The following is a 16,702-nucleotide window of genomic DNA, read 5'->3' as shown; positions in this document are numbered from 1 at the left end:
GACTTGAGCGGTGAGTCTTCCTCCCACAGTGAAAGAACCCTTGGTAACCTCCTGCTTGGGAGCCCAGCCGCTCCTAATATTAGCTTGCGCCATTATGCAAATGCAGCACTGGTGTTCCCACAGTCTGGGGAGGGACCCAATCCCAGCTTCCCACTGCATCCAACAGCTGCCTACAGCCTGGGCTCTGCCATCACTGAAGACTGTATCACTGTGATCAGCACTTGTCTGTACTTCAGTTCTGATTTGAGTTTTGCCAGCTTTTCTCACTGGATGTACTTGTTGCAGCTCCGTGTTTGAGAGTCTCTCTCTGCTCCAGTTTTCAAATGCAATAAAACATTAATTGCTGAGAATACAGAACATCAACTGCTAACATTTAAGAGAGATGGTGAAAGCAAGATTTCAACCATAATGCTTTATCTCAATGTCTACATGTAAACCTAATTCAGTACATTTCTATTTACCTTTTCTGGATAACTGTATAAACATGCTCAGCAATTTCAAAAGACATTGAAAAACCACAAACCCCTGTTTTTTTTAATTTTTTTAATTTAATCTCCCATCAAAGCCTGTGAAAACATTAGAACTCCTGACAAAAATAAGCAACCCATTTCTCCACATTCAAGAGCTACACCAGGAGCACACTGAAACTCTTTTTCTCTCAGGTCATATAAATTATATTGGCTCCATTTCTCCAGTAAATAGGATCCTAGTTTGGACACACTGGAGCTTGAACATTATGGGCTTCCAGGCTGATAGGTGCTAGTGTTTGTCTTGATGGTCCTGGGGTAAGTTTTGGGCCCTGGCTGAGATGGTAACATGGTGCTATACTCCTGTGGAGGACCAGGTCTAGCAGAGCTGAGATCTCCCTTTTCTTCCCACCTCCCTTCAAAAGGCCGCCTCACCTCCCTGGAGTGCAGGAGGGGAGCAGTTGGTATCCTTCACCCTACCATTGGTCCTCTTGCACCATGCAAAGCAACCTCAGCGAGAAAATGTTTACAGCCTAGTCTGTTTTCCCATTTAATTTTGCTCATCTATGATGGTGAGAATACTTAAATATCCAAACAGAGAATACTTATGGTTGTCTGCCTGTTAGCACAATTTTTTTTTATGCTTGCCTCTAAAACTGTAAACATGGGAATCAAACATCTGTTGTGCTTTCAGCAGGAAAAGGGATTACAGTGAGGTACAACTACTAACATTTTCTTTATTTCTAGCTTGGATTTTTTTTCTTTAATTGCTAAGAGTTTTAACACAATGATCTACACAATATGAAAGAACTTACATTTAAATAGGCTTACAATTATTTTCACTATATATTAACAATTTGAATGACACATGCCTTGCTCTTTCATGAGCTGCCAGGGTAAAAAAATTTCGTCTAGCCCAGCAAACTTCTCTCTGCATGGCTTCACACCAGTGAACAGGAAAGGAACACTCCGCGAGTCTCCAAGCTTCACCTAAAGCCACCCAGTGACTTTTCATGTCTGCAAGTGATCCCATCTATCAGGGTGTAAAACAGATATTTTCTGTGCTGCAGTTGTTAGAAGAGTTCATACATTTAAACTGTCGAAGGAGTCAGTCATGCCACTGCATTCAAAATAAATCTGCACCCAGTCAACTGAGTTCAGGTGGGGCTGAAAGCATGCCAAGTATTTTGGAGCAAATATGTGGGGATTATTGTTCTTATAAAAATGAAGGTATGTAAATGGATGTGTTAATTTCAGGCAGAATTCTCTGTATCAAGTCATGTTTGTTTTTAGAGTGACTTTATTTATAGACAGATTTCTTGCACCCTGTAACTCGGACTACACTTAAGGGAAATAGAGTTAAACAAAGAAATAGTTGTTTCCATCTCTTCAGCAATGCGTTATAATATTGCCAAAGTTATCAAGCTTTCTTATGAAAATATCGTAAAAATATTTCTTTATAATTAAGCATTGGGATACATATAAAGGACACATATGACATTAATCATCCTTCTATGGTTCTTTTTTTAAAACTCATCCTGTTCAGGATGTGGTAGCCAGCACTTTGTCATTATGCAGCCATGTCTTCTGAGCAGAAGCAGCCTTTCATGTTTGTATTTTAGAGGAAACATGTCTTTATGTATCACTGACTTTAGAAAGATGAGGAAAATAAATTAATTTCTCTGCATGCTTGGGACTCACTGTCTTTCCTCCTGTTGAAATTCACAGGATAAAAATTTCCTTCCAGTGATATAAGAAGGATCTTTCTGATCTTTCTGCATACTCCACTACTTTTGGTTTCAGGAAAGAGCATCTGCAAACTTGCCAGAAGTTTTTCCCGGTGACTCCAACTGGTGAATTGCCATAGGCGTGGGAAGATCTCAAGAGAAAGGTGAAATGAACCCTTTTCTACCCTTCAGCAGCATCATGGCTCTTTCTGTGGTCTAAGTGTCTCTCCACCTTACACTGCTATCATCTGACAGTGGATGCAGAGAGGCTAAAAATACTGTTATATAAAAATGCGTTTATGTGACAAGAGAAAGAAAACAGAAGAACATTAGAGCTTTCTGATGCCATCATTGCCAGATGACACAGGACAGTGTGCATAGCACGGTGCTGGGCAATAATAAGAAGAAAATGTTGGGCAAGAAGGAGCCTTTGTTAACAGTACATATACATATTAATATTTGATGGAGGAGGGGAAGGAGAGGAGAATTATTTGGATGACATTTCCTTCAGCTGGTGCTGTACTTCTTATGAAACAAAAACCCCACAAACTCAGTAGAAAAGCAGCATGTCAGGAAACTTTAGTGATCAAATAGTCACTTAAATCTTTAAAATATTTTTCCCCTCCAGGTCCCATATTACAAAGAGATACTGTTTTCCAACCCTACCAGAGATTTTTTTTATTTACTGGAATAAACTTGCATCTGTGTCTGACAACCAGTCTTGGAAGTTAAAGTCCACGTACACACAGGAGAGGATTGTACGCTTACCTGTGGCTTTGTCATACAACAGAAATGAAAAGCCGTGCTGTGGGATGAATAACTGATTCAGTCTTCCTACAGTTTCCTCTTGCAAACACCTATGCAGTTTTACTATTGTGGTAAAGATTCTTGTTCATTACGAAGTAGATAGTGTTACGTCATTTTATACTCAGGTTATCAGACAGATACAGATAACATTTTAATTAATATTTTCATGTTCTAGAATGAGCTGTTAGCTGTTTAGGAAAATGCAGTTTCGAAAAAACAACAGAACATTTCTACTTGATGAAACAACTTTGTAATATGTCCAAAATTTGGTTCCACATCCCTCTGGTTTCAGCAAAACCTGTGCTGGATAATGTAAGTTTACAAATTGGAAATAAAAATTGTCTTTTTTTTAAAAAAAAAAAATTACTTTTATTTCACCTATATGCACTGATAGTTCAGTCTTTCAGATCTGTTTTTTTTCTTCCTGTTTTCTTGTTAATGGTAAACACAGTACAAATAAACTGACTCAGCAGCCATATCAGTGGCTGCATCTTTTTCTTTTTTGTTGCATTTCCATTTTTATTCTCTTAGAAAGACTTACTTTTCTCGACTCAACTCTTCATTTTTTGACTAGTTGGTCTCCAATAAGTTCCTCCTCTTGAAGTACAGCACTCGGGCCTTCTGTCCCTTGGTCTCTGAAACAATTCAAAAGGTGAAGAGTCAAAGTCTCCACCTGAGAAGAGGATCTCCTTTCTGCTGCCAGCCTAACATCCTAGCAGTGGAGTATCTAGAGTATCTGACTTACACTTCTTTTCATTATCCAAATCTAATGTGATGCTTATTCATTATAACATTCACCTTTGTTTATTGCCAGGTTGATTTTCAATACATGTTGAAGGTTTCCAACACTTTTCACAACTGGTTCATTGCCCTATCGGACCTATACAAGGTCCCATTCAGCATTGCAGTGTCAGTCAAAGGTATTTCTGTTGCAAAATTCAGACCTTATTTATTCCTGCACAGCACAAGAAGCCATGGATATCTATTTTCAGTGAAGATATAATTAAAATATACATAATTACTGTTAGAAAGTACTTCTAGAAAACATTAGTGTTTTATCATGTGATGTTTGTTTATAGCTAATATTCTGAGGAGTCTTCTAGGCTCAGCAAAGATTAAGATCAAAACAGTTCAACAGTGGAAAGATGCTTCAATTTTTCAGCTGAGCATCTGTTATCTTTGCAATTCAACAAAGCATTGAAAACTTTTTTTCATTAATGCTTTAAACCTAATCATGGGTTTAAAAATAAATAATTTCTATGCATTGAGGTCAGTACAAACCTGATAAAATTCTCACTAAAGGAAAGAACATCTGATTAAGTCATATTGAATTTGCTTATTAGATGGACAAGAGGCATTGCAAAGTGTTCACTCAGCAAGAAATATTTTCTTTCTGTAGATGTTCCAATGGGAGAGGTTTTGCTCTTACATCTTTATCAACAAACCTCTCTGGATATGCTAGAACAGCTCTTTGAGTGGACACACTTATTCTGGAATGAGCTATTATTTTATTTATTCTAACAGAAAATATTGGGGTTTTTTTCAGTATATAATGATTAACATGAACAGCAGTAGGTGCCTACTGTAACACTGGTATTCCAAATGGAGAAGTATTAATTTTTTTTCTTAATGGAGGTCTTTTATAACACTTGGAGTAGAGCATGATAAAGGAAAGTCCTGACTACCTACAATCACGTGGTACCTTTCGCAGGAATACATCCACTTACGCCAGCATCATGGCCATATGATTTGCATAACCTTCTGCCTATTCAAATGCATATTTCCATTACAATTGTAAGAGAGAGAGTCTTAGCATTTTTCTTTGCTCTTAAACAGCTGCTGCGTTTCAGTGTTGGTGAAATAGTTCTACATATAATTTTCCTTTTTTTTTTGTGAAAGTGCTTTGGGATCTCTCTAGCTGAAAGATGGCCTAGAAATGCAAATTATCCTCAGCCACGTAATTCAGAATTACCTTTGTATTTTATTCTTAATCTGTATCTATATATATAACAATACTGAAAAACAATGACATTAGACCTGTTCATACAACAGACATGCTTTTGGTGGAAATAAATAGAGAGAAAAGCCAAAAGTATTACATGAATGTTGTAATCCAATGAATGCTAATGCTGAAAAGTATCTCCTTTAATGAAATGTTTAAAAAAACAATTTAATTTCATTTATATGTTTAGAAAATAATACCCAAAAAATTAATATCCAAAAGCCTGAGTGAACATTTGTCATAACTCCTCAAGTTTCTTCCCCCCCCCCCTTTTATTACCAAAGACATTTGGGTTTGCACCAATACTTGCTCTTTGAATCTTTTTATGTAAGTTTCGACTAAGTAATGTCTGTAACAAAACATATCTTGGCAGAACTTTGCAAAATATAAGCCTGTTTAAGTTACTCAGTAAAGATAACATTTCTTCAAAACTGCAGAAAAAGAAACTCTATCTGCATGCAAATTAAATTTAGAACACTCCTTTGCATAGAGTGAAAGTCTGGCAGGGCAGGAAAAATCCATAAATGTGATTGCTGTGACAATGTAAAACAAGAAAGAGGTCTCTGATGTCCAGGAAGCACATGTTTGCCCACTGCAGGAGAAAAGTCTTCACAGAACTGTCTGTGGCTTGCTCCCCAATCCCATTACACGTCTGGCTCCATTTCGAAGCTTTCCAAAAGCTTTCAGATAGGATTTGAACAAAACCAAAACTCTGAATGAAAGAGCAAGAATAAAGTGCTTATCAAACTTTTATGTAGCTATTTAGCCATGACCAACAACAGTGTCTGTAATGGTTACTGATTCCTCATCTTGCTGCTGCTACCCCAATGTCAGCAGCAATTTTGATAAATGCTCTCCCATTTATACACTGCTTAGCACTATGGCAAAGTCATTGGTAAGACTTGTTACTTGGAGGGACTGCTATCAGAACTTCAATATGGGTTCGTACAAGTGGTTTGCCTAGGTCACCACCTCTCCTGGGGTAGTGATCAAATCATGACTCCCAGTGGAGACTGGAGCACTTCATGGGAGGTGAATGTTGCAGTGGAAGACTATTTTGATAAAGATTTAAAAGTAATGCTCTTAACTACAGTGCAGATGAGGACCATGGCAGTTTCTGCTTGTGTCTCTCATTGGAAAGTCAGCAAGAAGCAGACACTGAGGAGGGACTGCATGATATATCTACCAACAAAGTGAATCCCTTTAGGGCTTGCCTATTTGAACATGGAGAGAGGATGTAGATAGGTGGAACATATAAGTCCGAATTTTTGTAAATGTAAATGCTAGTTTAAATACCTCTCATCTTGTATAAAGGCATCCTCAGTACCCACAGTTGTTCAAGGTTTTTGTTTCAGGGCTAAAGATAGCTCTGCTGGTAACATGAGACAAAATAACGGTGGAATTGTTTTACTCCAAGAGAGGCTGGCTACTAAGGAACCAGCTTTATTTCCTCCCACCACCAGTTCCTTCCAGAAGATCCTTTACTGTGAGTGTTACCTCATATTTCTTAACATGAGATTTAACAGGACTTCAGCATCTCTATAGCAGTTCTGTAAATACAGGACTGCCTCTGGGGTATGGCCGTTGGCCTGCATCACGTGTGTTGCTAATGCAAATCAAGTGAGCCTAGGTTTATACATTTTAAAATATCAGACTTTTGTTTTCGTGACAGAAGTTGAAAGATACTAAGGGCTGAAGTCTCACAGCTTCAGAGTAAAGAAGATTTTTAGCATGGCAAAAGACTTACTCGGTTTTCTGCCAGGCCAGTCCCAAGTGATGCAAGACCCGTCTTCCACCCCAATCTCTTTTGCACCGAAATTGCTGTAGCTCCCTCAAGAGACAACAGTACTTCTGCTGAATTTCCAACCACTAAGATCATTTGTGCTTCTTGCGGCATGTAAACCAGCTTTATGGGACTGGGCTATATTCACAGTGTTCAAAGCAGTGAAAGAACCCCAAGGTATGCTGCACCATTCAGGATCTGAAAACAAATTAAAATTCTGCTCCTAATGCAATGAAAATAATTAGGAAAAAAATCCCCAAACATAATCTGTAATAAATGTCTACTCTTGATTGTTAACATTAGCAGGCAAAGATTAGCACCTTTCCACTCTGTTTCTGTAAAAGCTCTTTTATGCAGCCATGAAGTGCAGAAGGGCTGCAGGTACATCTCTGCCAAAGATCATGCAGTTTAGTGACTGTCTTGGCTGATGAGACACTTCAAGACCTGATTCAGGGCACTGAAGGAACACGGAAGAGGATGCAGAAGCAGCAGGCAGTTACCTAATACTATCAAGTCTCAATAAAAAATGACAAGCTGAGACATTTTGGCAGGCTTTCTGAATACCTAATAGGACAATGCTTGTGTAAACGGGCCTGGAAGTAAGGTTAAGGGAAATAACGTCTACAGCAGAAAAAAAAACACTTTAGAAGCAGCAAATTATTTCAGTTCAAAGTCCTTTAGATCACATCTGACCATAGGGTGACAGAATTAGTCTCACTGATTGTTTCTGCAAGACATGATCCACATCCAGTATTTTATACATAGCAATTCAGCAAAAACGCTCCCACCCGAGCCAGAATACATAAACATTTAACTTTTTGGCAAGGCAACCGTGAGAGTATTTGTACCTATGGATCTCCTATGACAGATAACTAAACCCATACTCCTTCCTCATAGCTACAGAAACGAAATGGAGTGTTACCCCGGGACAGTCTGGAGGGACTGCTTTTTCCACGGGACCAAGTTCTCACATCGGTTGCCTTCAACCACCAGACCGCGTTGATCGCAAAGGCAAACGGGGGGCATTCACACACCGGGCAGACGTGTCGGTGCACAAGGGATGTAGGCGGCGGCGGGAGAGGCGGGTCGGTGTCCTCCTCCTCCGCGCGGGACCCGCCGCTTCGGCCACACCCAGCACCGGCGAGATGCGTCCTTCTGCCTGCGCCCACTTCCCCATCCCCCCCGCCTTGTATTTTTTTATATTTCGCAAATAATTCCCCCCATCTCCTCTCCCGCCTGTCCAAAGGGGCGGGACCGGCAGATCGGGCGCGGGAGGGACGCGGGGCGGGGGCAGCGCAGAGCGCTCGGCGCGAAGAACGGGTCGCCCGGCAAGCCCGGCCAGGGGAGAGGGGCTTCGCGCCCCCGCCGCCTCGGTCCCCTCCCCGGCCCGGGGGCGGTGGCGAGGGGTTGTCACACAGACACCGCCCCACCGGCCGGCGCCGGAGTAGTTGCTGGAGGAGCAGCGCGGCAGGGGAAAGCGCCGATCCGCGCTGCGGAGCTCTCGCCGCGGCCGCCCCGGCCACCCGCGCAGGTGGCCGCCCACCGCCCGCCTCAGCAGCTCCCCCTGCCCGCTGCGCCAGTCCCCCATCCCGGTGGGCGGTGGCAGGAGGGGCCGCGTCCCGCCCCGCCCCGCCGTGGCGGTGCCGGAGCCGGGCGGCGCTGCAGAGGGCGGAGCAGGCGGCCCGGGGCGGTCCGGCCGGCGCCCGGCGCGGGCTGGCTCCCGGCGGGCGGCGCTGCTGCGTTGCTCTGGGAGGCGCCGCGGGGCCGGGCGCGGAGCTGCGGGATCGGGGGTGTGAGCGGCCGGGCAGGGCGCCCCCAGGATGCTGCGGTTCCTGCGCAGGACCTTTGGCCGGCGCTCGATGCAGCGCTACGGGCGAGGAGCCGGGCGCGGGGCCGGGCGAGGTGGGCTCGGCGGCGAGGGGGACGAGCGGGACGGGGGGCTGCGAGGAGCCGCCGCCGCCGCCGTCGGCTCGGGAGGCTTCCCCTCCTCGCCGCACCCCGGAGGGGTCGTGCACAGCGCCGGAGCCCCCGTCCACATCCCGGCGGCCGGCGGCAGCAAGCCGGTGCTGCAGTGCCGCGTCCTTCTTCTGGACGGGACCGAAGTCAACGTGGAGCTGCCGGTGAGTAGCGTGCGCTCGCCTCCCCCGCCTGCAAAACAGCGCCAGCAGCTACCTTCTACCCTCCTCCGCATCGTCCCCCTCTCCCTGGCGACGGGCACCTGTGAGTGCCCCCCCCCCCCCCGGCCGCACAACAGGCGCGGTTCTCCGGGAAAGCCTCGCTACTTTCGTCCTCTTCGCCGCCGTCCCCGCCTGCGTGCACCTGCTGCCAGGTGCGCGGCGCCTCCCCGCCATGACCGCCGCCCGCCCCCGTCCTGCCGGCTGGAGCCGTCTGCGTCCTTCTCCTCTCTCCCCCGAGCGAGCGGGGAGGTGAGCACCTGCTCTCCTCCTCCCCTCCGCAGCCAAAAACCAGCCCCCTGCAGCGGTGCCTTCAGCGGCGCCTCTCCCGGGAGGGGTCGTCCCTGCGGTGCGGGGCGCTACCTGTGCGTGTCCCCAGCTGGTGCGGGAAGGTTGCCCGAAGACCCCGCCCGACGGTACTGCCGGGCCTGGGGGTACCACGGACTGCTGGGTGGGGGAGCGGTGCCTTCGGCCTCGCTGCCGTCCGGCTCGCAGCCCCCAGCCCCGCAGCACCTGTGGCACCGCGGGGCGAACGAGGCGCGGCCGCGCAGCCCCCGCCGTGTCGAGGGTCTCCTCGTCCTCCTTAGTTCTTGTTTTCCAACACCCCCGCTGAAGGGACGGCGCTGCCCCCGTCCCGTGGCGCCCGGGTGCGGGACCGGGGTAACCCCGGGCGGCTCCGGGGCACACCCGGGCGGGCAGGCCAGGCCCGGCCCCGCGGGCTCGGGGATGGTGCCGGCGCTGAACTTTTTCCCCTCCTGTCGCTGTTCAGGAGGAATGAGGAAGGGACGTTGCCGGCCTGCGGGGCTGTGCGCGTGTTGTTTGCGCCTACTCGGTGAGGTTGTGCCGCGTTTGTAGGTGTTTCAGCATCCCCAGAACCCCGCTGTGTGTCCCCTAAAGGCAGCTGCACGGTGCGTGTCGGTTATTTACAGGTTATTTTTTCATTCCTCACAACTGCTAAATACTCAACACCTATTCTTTTTTGCTGACCTGTTCCCTCCCTCTTGAAGCACAAGTTTTCCCATGAAATAGTATGGAAGTTGATCATGTTTGAAAAACATTTGATCTTTTTTCCATTTCAACTCAGATTGTCACCAGCCATTAACTTGGTCTACAAAAACAGGTGGGAGAACTCAATAATGACTGTAACAACCTGAGAAATTGTGCACTACTTTAATATCCAGCAGTGTAAAAGAGTTTTTTCAGAGTACACTTAGACTCTTGTTAGGTACCTTTCATTATAACAATCATCTGTATGCATTGGCATCATTTCCCTAAAACGTGGAATTTGGCAACCCTGTTGTTTCTGCTTAAAAGAAACTGAAGAGATTGAGTAAGACTCTTACATGTGAATACAGAAGTATGTGAACGGAGCCACCTAGAGATACTTGCTCCAGCATTATCAGGCCTCCCTTGCCTTACAGGCTACATCGTACATTTCCAGATATTTGAAATGCTAATATATTTCCTCTCCTCACATCTCCTTCGCAACTTGCTGCACTCCTCCTAACATCTCTGCACAAATCTTTTCTAAAGTAGACTCGATGATTGTTATCAGCATGCTAAGGGTTTACTTATAGAGGTCTGTGTCGATAAGCTCAGTAAATATTTTGCTTAAGGTTATACTCTAATTTATCAGAGGTCAGCTTTTGCTGTAGAGCCTGTTTAAGACAGTCTGAGGTTTTTGTAGTATCAGAAAAAAAGGTAATGGCACTCTTAGTCCTTGAGTGATGAAAATATATGGAAGTATCTGCTGGCCCAGTAGAGAAGCTGTGGAGCATTGTTGCTTAAATTGACTTCCAAATGAAACCTAGATGCCAGTGTTTTCAAAATGTGAGCTGCACCTGTGGTTGTTGTAGTTCGTTTGTCCAAAGACAGAGTAAGAAGTTGGCATTTTTTTTTTTCACAAAAATCCCTAGACTAGTGGAGAACTTTGAAACTTGTAATAGCTATCAATGTTTTGAGGATTAAAAACTGTTCTGTTGAATTAAATATCTGTTCCTCATATTTTTTCCCTTTCTTTCACAGAAAGTAACACCCACACTGAGAGTGGAAAACTGAAAGAGGCGTTGCACCATTTATAGAAGTTGATCAGTAAAGTTTCTCTGAGCTTTGCAGCTCTAGATGATGTTATGGGATTAGGCCCTGAAACAGAACGTGGTTTAATACTCAGAAGCTATGGTACAGGACTGGTTAAACTGAATGAATTGAGTAGCATCTTTTCCATTAAAAAAAAATAGTGTATTCATTTCAGCTCAAATTTTATGAAAAGGAGGGAATGTGGGCTTCATCACCAATGAACAGCTTATTCATGAAGTCAAGTATGGAGATGATTGCAGAGGATGTCACGGTGCTGCTGATTGTGTTTGCAAGCACTTATATCAGGAGATACTGATATCTGTAAAATATGCTCTTTTTACTATCTGCTGACATTACACCCCTGTTGTCTTTCTAGTGAAAAAAGGAACTTGCCGATAGAACACAACACTCTTGCAACTACAACTTTTTGGGCTATCTTAAGACCTCATTTAGAACTAATTGAAAGGTTTATTAGGTTTCAAAGACTGCAGGGTCTCTTTGCTTGTGTGGAGGAATGATGGAAAAAATGTGACTGAAGGAAAGCTAACTATATGTGTGGAAAAAATGTTCAGTTTTTTTTTAGTATTCAGATAAAGCTAAACCCCTGACACTTTTGGCTAGGTTAAATGCATCAGGTTCTGCCACAGTGTTTTCTTGTATGTGGGGGGTGATGGTGCTGTGGGAGAAATTAATCCTACATCAGTACAATCTACTGATTGATAACTGTCTTTGTGGTTAACGTTGTAATTTATGTGGTAGTATCTGTGTCAGAAAGTACACATCTGGTAAGCTTTTGTCAGTTCATGGTGGTAACAGAAGTAGAGATCAACCCCGATCTCCAAGTCCTTCCTTAGCTTGTTCTTCTCTAGGCTGTGTAACAATATTTAGACTAGAGTCACCTTTCCTTATCTGCATTTCCCTACCCTCTTTCTTCCGGGATATTTGCATTTTATTCTTTTTACTGCGTATGCAGTGCCCTCGTACTACCCCATCTGCTAGCCTGCCCTTCTACGTGCTGTGTCATTTGTAGGTGTTCTCCAGCTTTCACAGACTTGTTTCCTACCCAGCTGTCCCCACACAAATGTCAACATAAAATTGTTCTGAGCACTCCAGATACCCCTGGATAATGGTTTCTACACTCAGCTTCTTGCATGAAATTTCAAGGATTGCTTAATGATGCTGGCTTTTTTTCTTCACTCTTAAGGCAAGAATCATGTACTTTGAAAGTATTCTTTCTAAACAGAATAATGCACTGGATGGCTTTTTAAATCCATGAGGTCCTTGGGGCCCTGTATTGAATGTGAAATGCTATTAAGGTTGAATCTGTTGTATAGAAGTGAGTGGCAGTTGACCAGTTTTGTTGCTGTGGGGTGATTTCCCATGGGAAGGGGAACATAAATGGTGTCATTACTTCTTCTTGACCTGACACCACATGTCTGCGCATCTGAAATCTAGTGATGAGAACTGACGCAAGGAGAAAAACACTTACATTAGAAACCATCCCTCCTCCCTCACACATGGTTATCGGTGTATTTCTTTTTACCACTGGGAACCTGTCTAGTACCTTTGTGTTGCACCCTCACTTACACTGGAGACTGTTAGCTGTTTAGAGTTTGTAACTCGGCTGTAGGCAGATGGAAGGCCACTGTGCTCACTGTTGTCAAAACAGTCTTGCTTCTGTTTTTCTGACAGACTCGTGACTTTAATAAAAGAAAAACTGGTTGTGGATGATGCTGTGTTCTTACAGAAAGAATGCAAGGAAAGAGCATTGACATTTGGGCAGGAGTGATGGTGCCTGCTAGTTAATACATAGATGGGCAGATGGCTCGCAGATGAAACCAAAAAGCCAAATTTTTCTTAACATATCTTAACAAGATATGATTGCTTGCATTTCTAAACCTGAGTCTCTGATTTTTAATTAGGTGTATCTTATGAAAGCTTAAAGGGTGGATATGAAAGACAGCTATTTAGTGGCACTGTCCAGAGTAGCAGGAATTAATGTCCCTTTTCTTAAGGCCACTGAAGACAGTGTTCTGTGATAAGTTGTGGGAGGGCAGGAGGGGAATGAACACATGTAGGGTGTCCTTGGGTTTCTGTAGTCTAAAATGGGATAAAACAAGGAACAAACAGTGAGCTTACTCCAGTATGAAAATCTTTGTCCTGCAAAGCAGATCTAGGATACCTTACATTTTCTATGATGTGAATCCGCAGCAGTCAATATGTTGTCTGTCGTAAATACTGCTTTCTAAAAATCTCCTTGCTCTAAAAAATTCCTGTGCTGCTGTGAACATCACTTCAAAGACCTGTGTGATGTATTAGAAAGTATGTAATGTTTAATGATTAGCTTAATGAACAAGTCAAATATAACTCTTCAAATTTGTGAATTATTTTCAGATAGATAGCTTTCATATTATTTCTTTGCCTTCCTTTTGGTGTATCTGTTTTAATAATTGTTTCGGCTGCTATGGAAACACTTCAGGATAGGAATAGTAAATGTTCTTGAATACTGTTTCTTAATCTCTGATCTGCTATGTGTTGTATTCTTTTCTTGTTGGAGTAACATGAACATAGCAAAATTTACTATCTGGTCTGTATGCTTACATCAAATGTAAATGTAAAATTAACTCTTGAGCAGTCGTCTCTATCTTATAATTATTTGTTAGTGCATTTCACTTGATAAAAATATTGTGAGAGAAGTGCAACTCATTTTTTCTTTCTTTCACATCACATATGATTTCCAAATGACATTTTGTGAATATTAACTCTAGAGAAATGCAGTAATATGCATGTAGACACTGAAATTGAAGTTGTGCTCTATAGTCTCCTAACTGAGGAGTTACCCCACCCCCTGGCCTCCAAACAGATATATTACATCAGATGGGGAATGGGATTTTTAATTAATTCCTTAAAGCTTTTATTACTTATGAAATTGATAAAATGCCTTCTTTATGCAGAAGTTACTTTTCAACAACATAAAATTAGAGTACTTGCTGGAAAATGTTAAAAGCATATTTGCAACACTGGAAAGTGAAAGGCCTCTCACGTTCATGTGCTCCTGTGAGCACCAGCACCAGTAATCCTCTTCATAAGCTCATCAAGCTCCATAGGTAGAAGGCATTGGGTATATTTTTGCTTTTTGCTTCTTCAGTTCATGTTGAAGTGCCTTTTCAGTACCTTACAGCTTTGATTAAATAGCTGCAGCTAGAGCTCAGTGTGTTATCTTCTGGTAATAGCCTTTAATTATGTTATCCCTGTTCCATATGCCTTGATGCATTGCTGTGTATACTGAAGGTGTGTGAAAGGCATTCATAGTAGAATCACGTACAGAATCGGGAACATACACAGCCCCAGAGAGATAGAAATAAGATGGGGTATGCACACGTGACTGCAGCCGTGCTTCAGAAATGCACAATGTTAGGTTCTTGAGAGAGAAGAGGGAATTTTAAGCCCTTGATGTGCTTGCCAAACATCCCCAATAAATCTACAGCAGATAAAAGACATTGCCACAGTACGTAGTAGAAGAGGGAGACAAAAACCAGTGTTTGGTTTTGGCATATGTTAGATAAATTCTTCTTGTGAGTTCCATTAGTTACTAATGAAAACCAATACAATTTTTCAGTGCAATAGAGACAGACAGAATAACGGGAGTGCTGCTGCAAAGAGCTGACAACCAGTGAGGGAGAAAGCCAATGATGGGAATAGTGTAATGAAAATAGAAAAGTATGAGCACCTGCACTAATTCTCTGATGGAGAGCTTATGTGTGAGGAGAGATGGGGAGAAGATAAGGTTGTTGCATGCATTCTTTCAGTATCCTTTTTGCAATGGGCTAGAAGACAGCTGTGCTTAGGAGACTAACCACGTGAAATGTCAATGTGGGTGGCTGGGCTTCTTGTTTATTAGCACAGAAATGCATTTCAGTAGCAGATGTTTGCACTGGTCTCAGTTGTGTGATCATGAACATTGAAGACCACCGTGGATTTGAAGGGAGATGGTCAATAAGAAGTAAACTTATGAAACAGTTTGACAATATAGAGATTTTTTTTTGTCAATAGTGTGCATCTAATGCATTTGGGTTTTTTTTCCAGTGATTGTGTTCTAGACTAGATTGCTGAGTGGCAAACCTTGTAGCTTCGAGTTCTCAGTAGTAGTCCTGAAGAGGAAAAAGAACCTCTGAGCATGTAAGAAGTTCCTACGAGACAGGAAATAGGAGCAAAGAGACTTTGGAAGTGCAGTCCATATATGAGAGCAAGCAGAGGACTGGTTTTGTTTGGATTGCCGAAGATGGTACAGGAAGAAACAGGCTGAAAAGTTAAAGAAACTAGAAATTATATATAAAGTTTCTTTTCTGAAACAGGAAGGGGACAGCTATCTCTATTCCTGCTTCTCTGCACATACTTTTTGTTTTCATGTGCTTCCTTCTGCTTCTGTTATAGTCCCTCTGTAAATACCTTTTTTCCTGTAACTTTCTCTGAGAGGCTAGCTTCATTTAATGTCTCACCTTCTTCAAGCATAAGTCCATTTTGCAATTCAGGGCTTCTGTTTTTAAATTCCCAACTGTTTCCACCCATCCTTCTCATTTGCAGTCTCCTCCTTGAGCAATTCTCTATACTTTTTCTGTGTGGATATCATCTGTATTACTAGCATGATATTCAATGAACTTTCATGTTAATAAGAGCAGATTTCTTTTAGTTTTGTGGGTTTGTTGTGAAACAGTTCATAATGGAAGATCTCTTCTAGGAGGCACTTTAAAGAGCACTAGAGGTCTGCTTCCTTCTGCTTTGGGCCTTGAGCATAGTTCTCTGTCCCATTCTTTTTTACTAGTTTGGAAATTTTCTATGTTTCTCTGCAGTTGTCAGAAATTTGAAATGCTCCTCAGTCCTCTTCCTTCCTCAGGAAAATTCAATTTCCCAGCTGTGGCCAGGGGTCTGTGGCTGGTTCAGCAGCTTGTTCAGCCAGCTTGACTAACGTAAGTGCCTTGTCTATTAGGGCACAAATGGTGCAGGTGAGGGCTGCTTGTCACAAACATTCCCAGTTGTAGAGCTAACATTAGGGGAACACTGGTCATCATCATGGCTGGGCTTCGCGAACGAAGATTTGGGGAGGGCTCTACCCACGTTTGTTACAAGCACGCAAGGGAACATTGGTAGCTATTGGTGAAATAGCTCAAAGCTTAAACCTCCACACTTAAAAAATGCATAGTTTCATATAGGACAACAAAAACAGAGCTGAAAACTCAAATTATGTTGAAGGGAAGGAGGTTGAGAGAAGAAAGGAGAACATATATGTCATTGAGCTTGTAGGCCCTTTGGAAAGTAAATATAAAGATAAGTACAAATATTTTCTTTTTTTGCTAGAAGGATGAACTCAACAGCTGTTAACTGATCGTAGTGTTGCTGGGTTAGTTAGTTTATTTTAATTACTTGAGAAATACATGGGGGTTTTTTAGGTTTTGTTTTCCAATGCAGACTATGGTATATGTTCTTTTATTCTTTCTGCATTAGAAATAAAAGGATTGGAGGATAATGAAGTGTTTAGAGTGACCATCTGCTCTTCATTTGACTTGCTATTTCCATTTATTTCTATGCATCAATTTAAATATGTCCTGGACCATTAGCTATATTGTGATGAGATTATTTTGATATATTTGTTGAAGTTCCAGACCCAG

The 16,702-nt window shown here is 43.0% G+C and overlaps 1 protein-coding gene across 5 annotated transcripts in view; it reads left to right on the top strand.

Annotated features, from left to right (window-relative positions):
* Positions 1 to 8,482: 8,482 nt before the first annotated feature.
* The window catches only part of EPB41L4B (erythrocyte membrane protein band 4.1 like 4B), a 172,816-nt gene continuing 164,596 nt past the window's right edge, over positions 8,483 to 16,702 (top strand). For all 5 annotated transcript variants that reach the window (XM_027715752.2, XM_039383955.1, XM_039383956.1 and 2 more), the window contains exon 1: positions 8,483 to 8,906. In XM_027715752.2, the coding sequence (XP_027571553.1) occupies positions 8,607 to 8,906 (300 nt within the window). In that variant the 5' untranslated portion in view covers positions 8,483 to 8,606. The remainder of the gene's footprint in view (positions 8,907 to 16,702) is intronic.

Source organism: Pipra filicauda, unplaced genomic scaffold, assembly GCF_003945595.2.
Source record: "Pipra filicauda isolate LSUMZ 115617 unplaced genomic scaffold, ASM394559v2 scaffold331_size1881853_pilon, whole genome shotgun sequence".
Taxonomy (NCBI): Eukaryota; Metazoa; Chordata; class Aves; order Passeriformes; family Pipridae; genus Pipra; species Pipra filicauda.
This window is presented reverse-complemented; position numbering and strand designations above follow the sequence as displayed.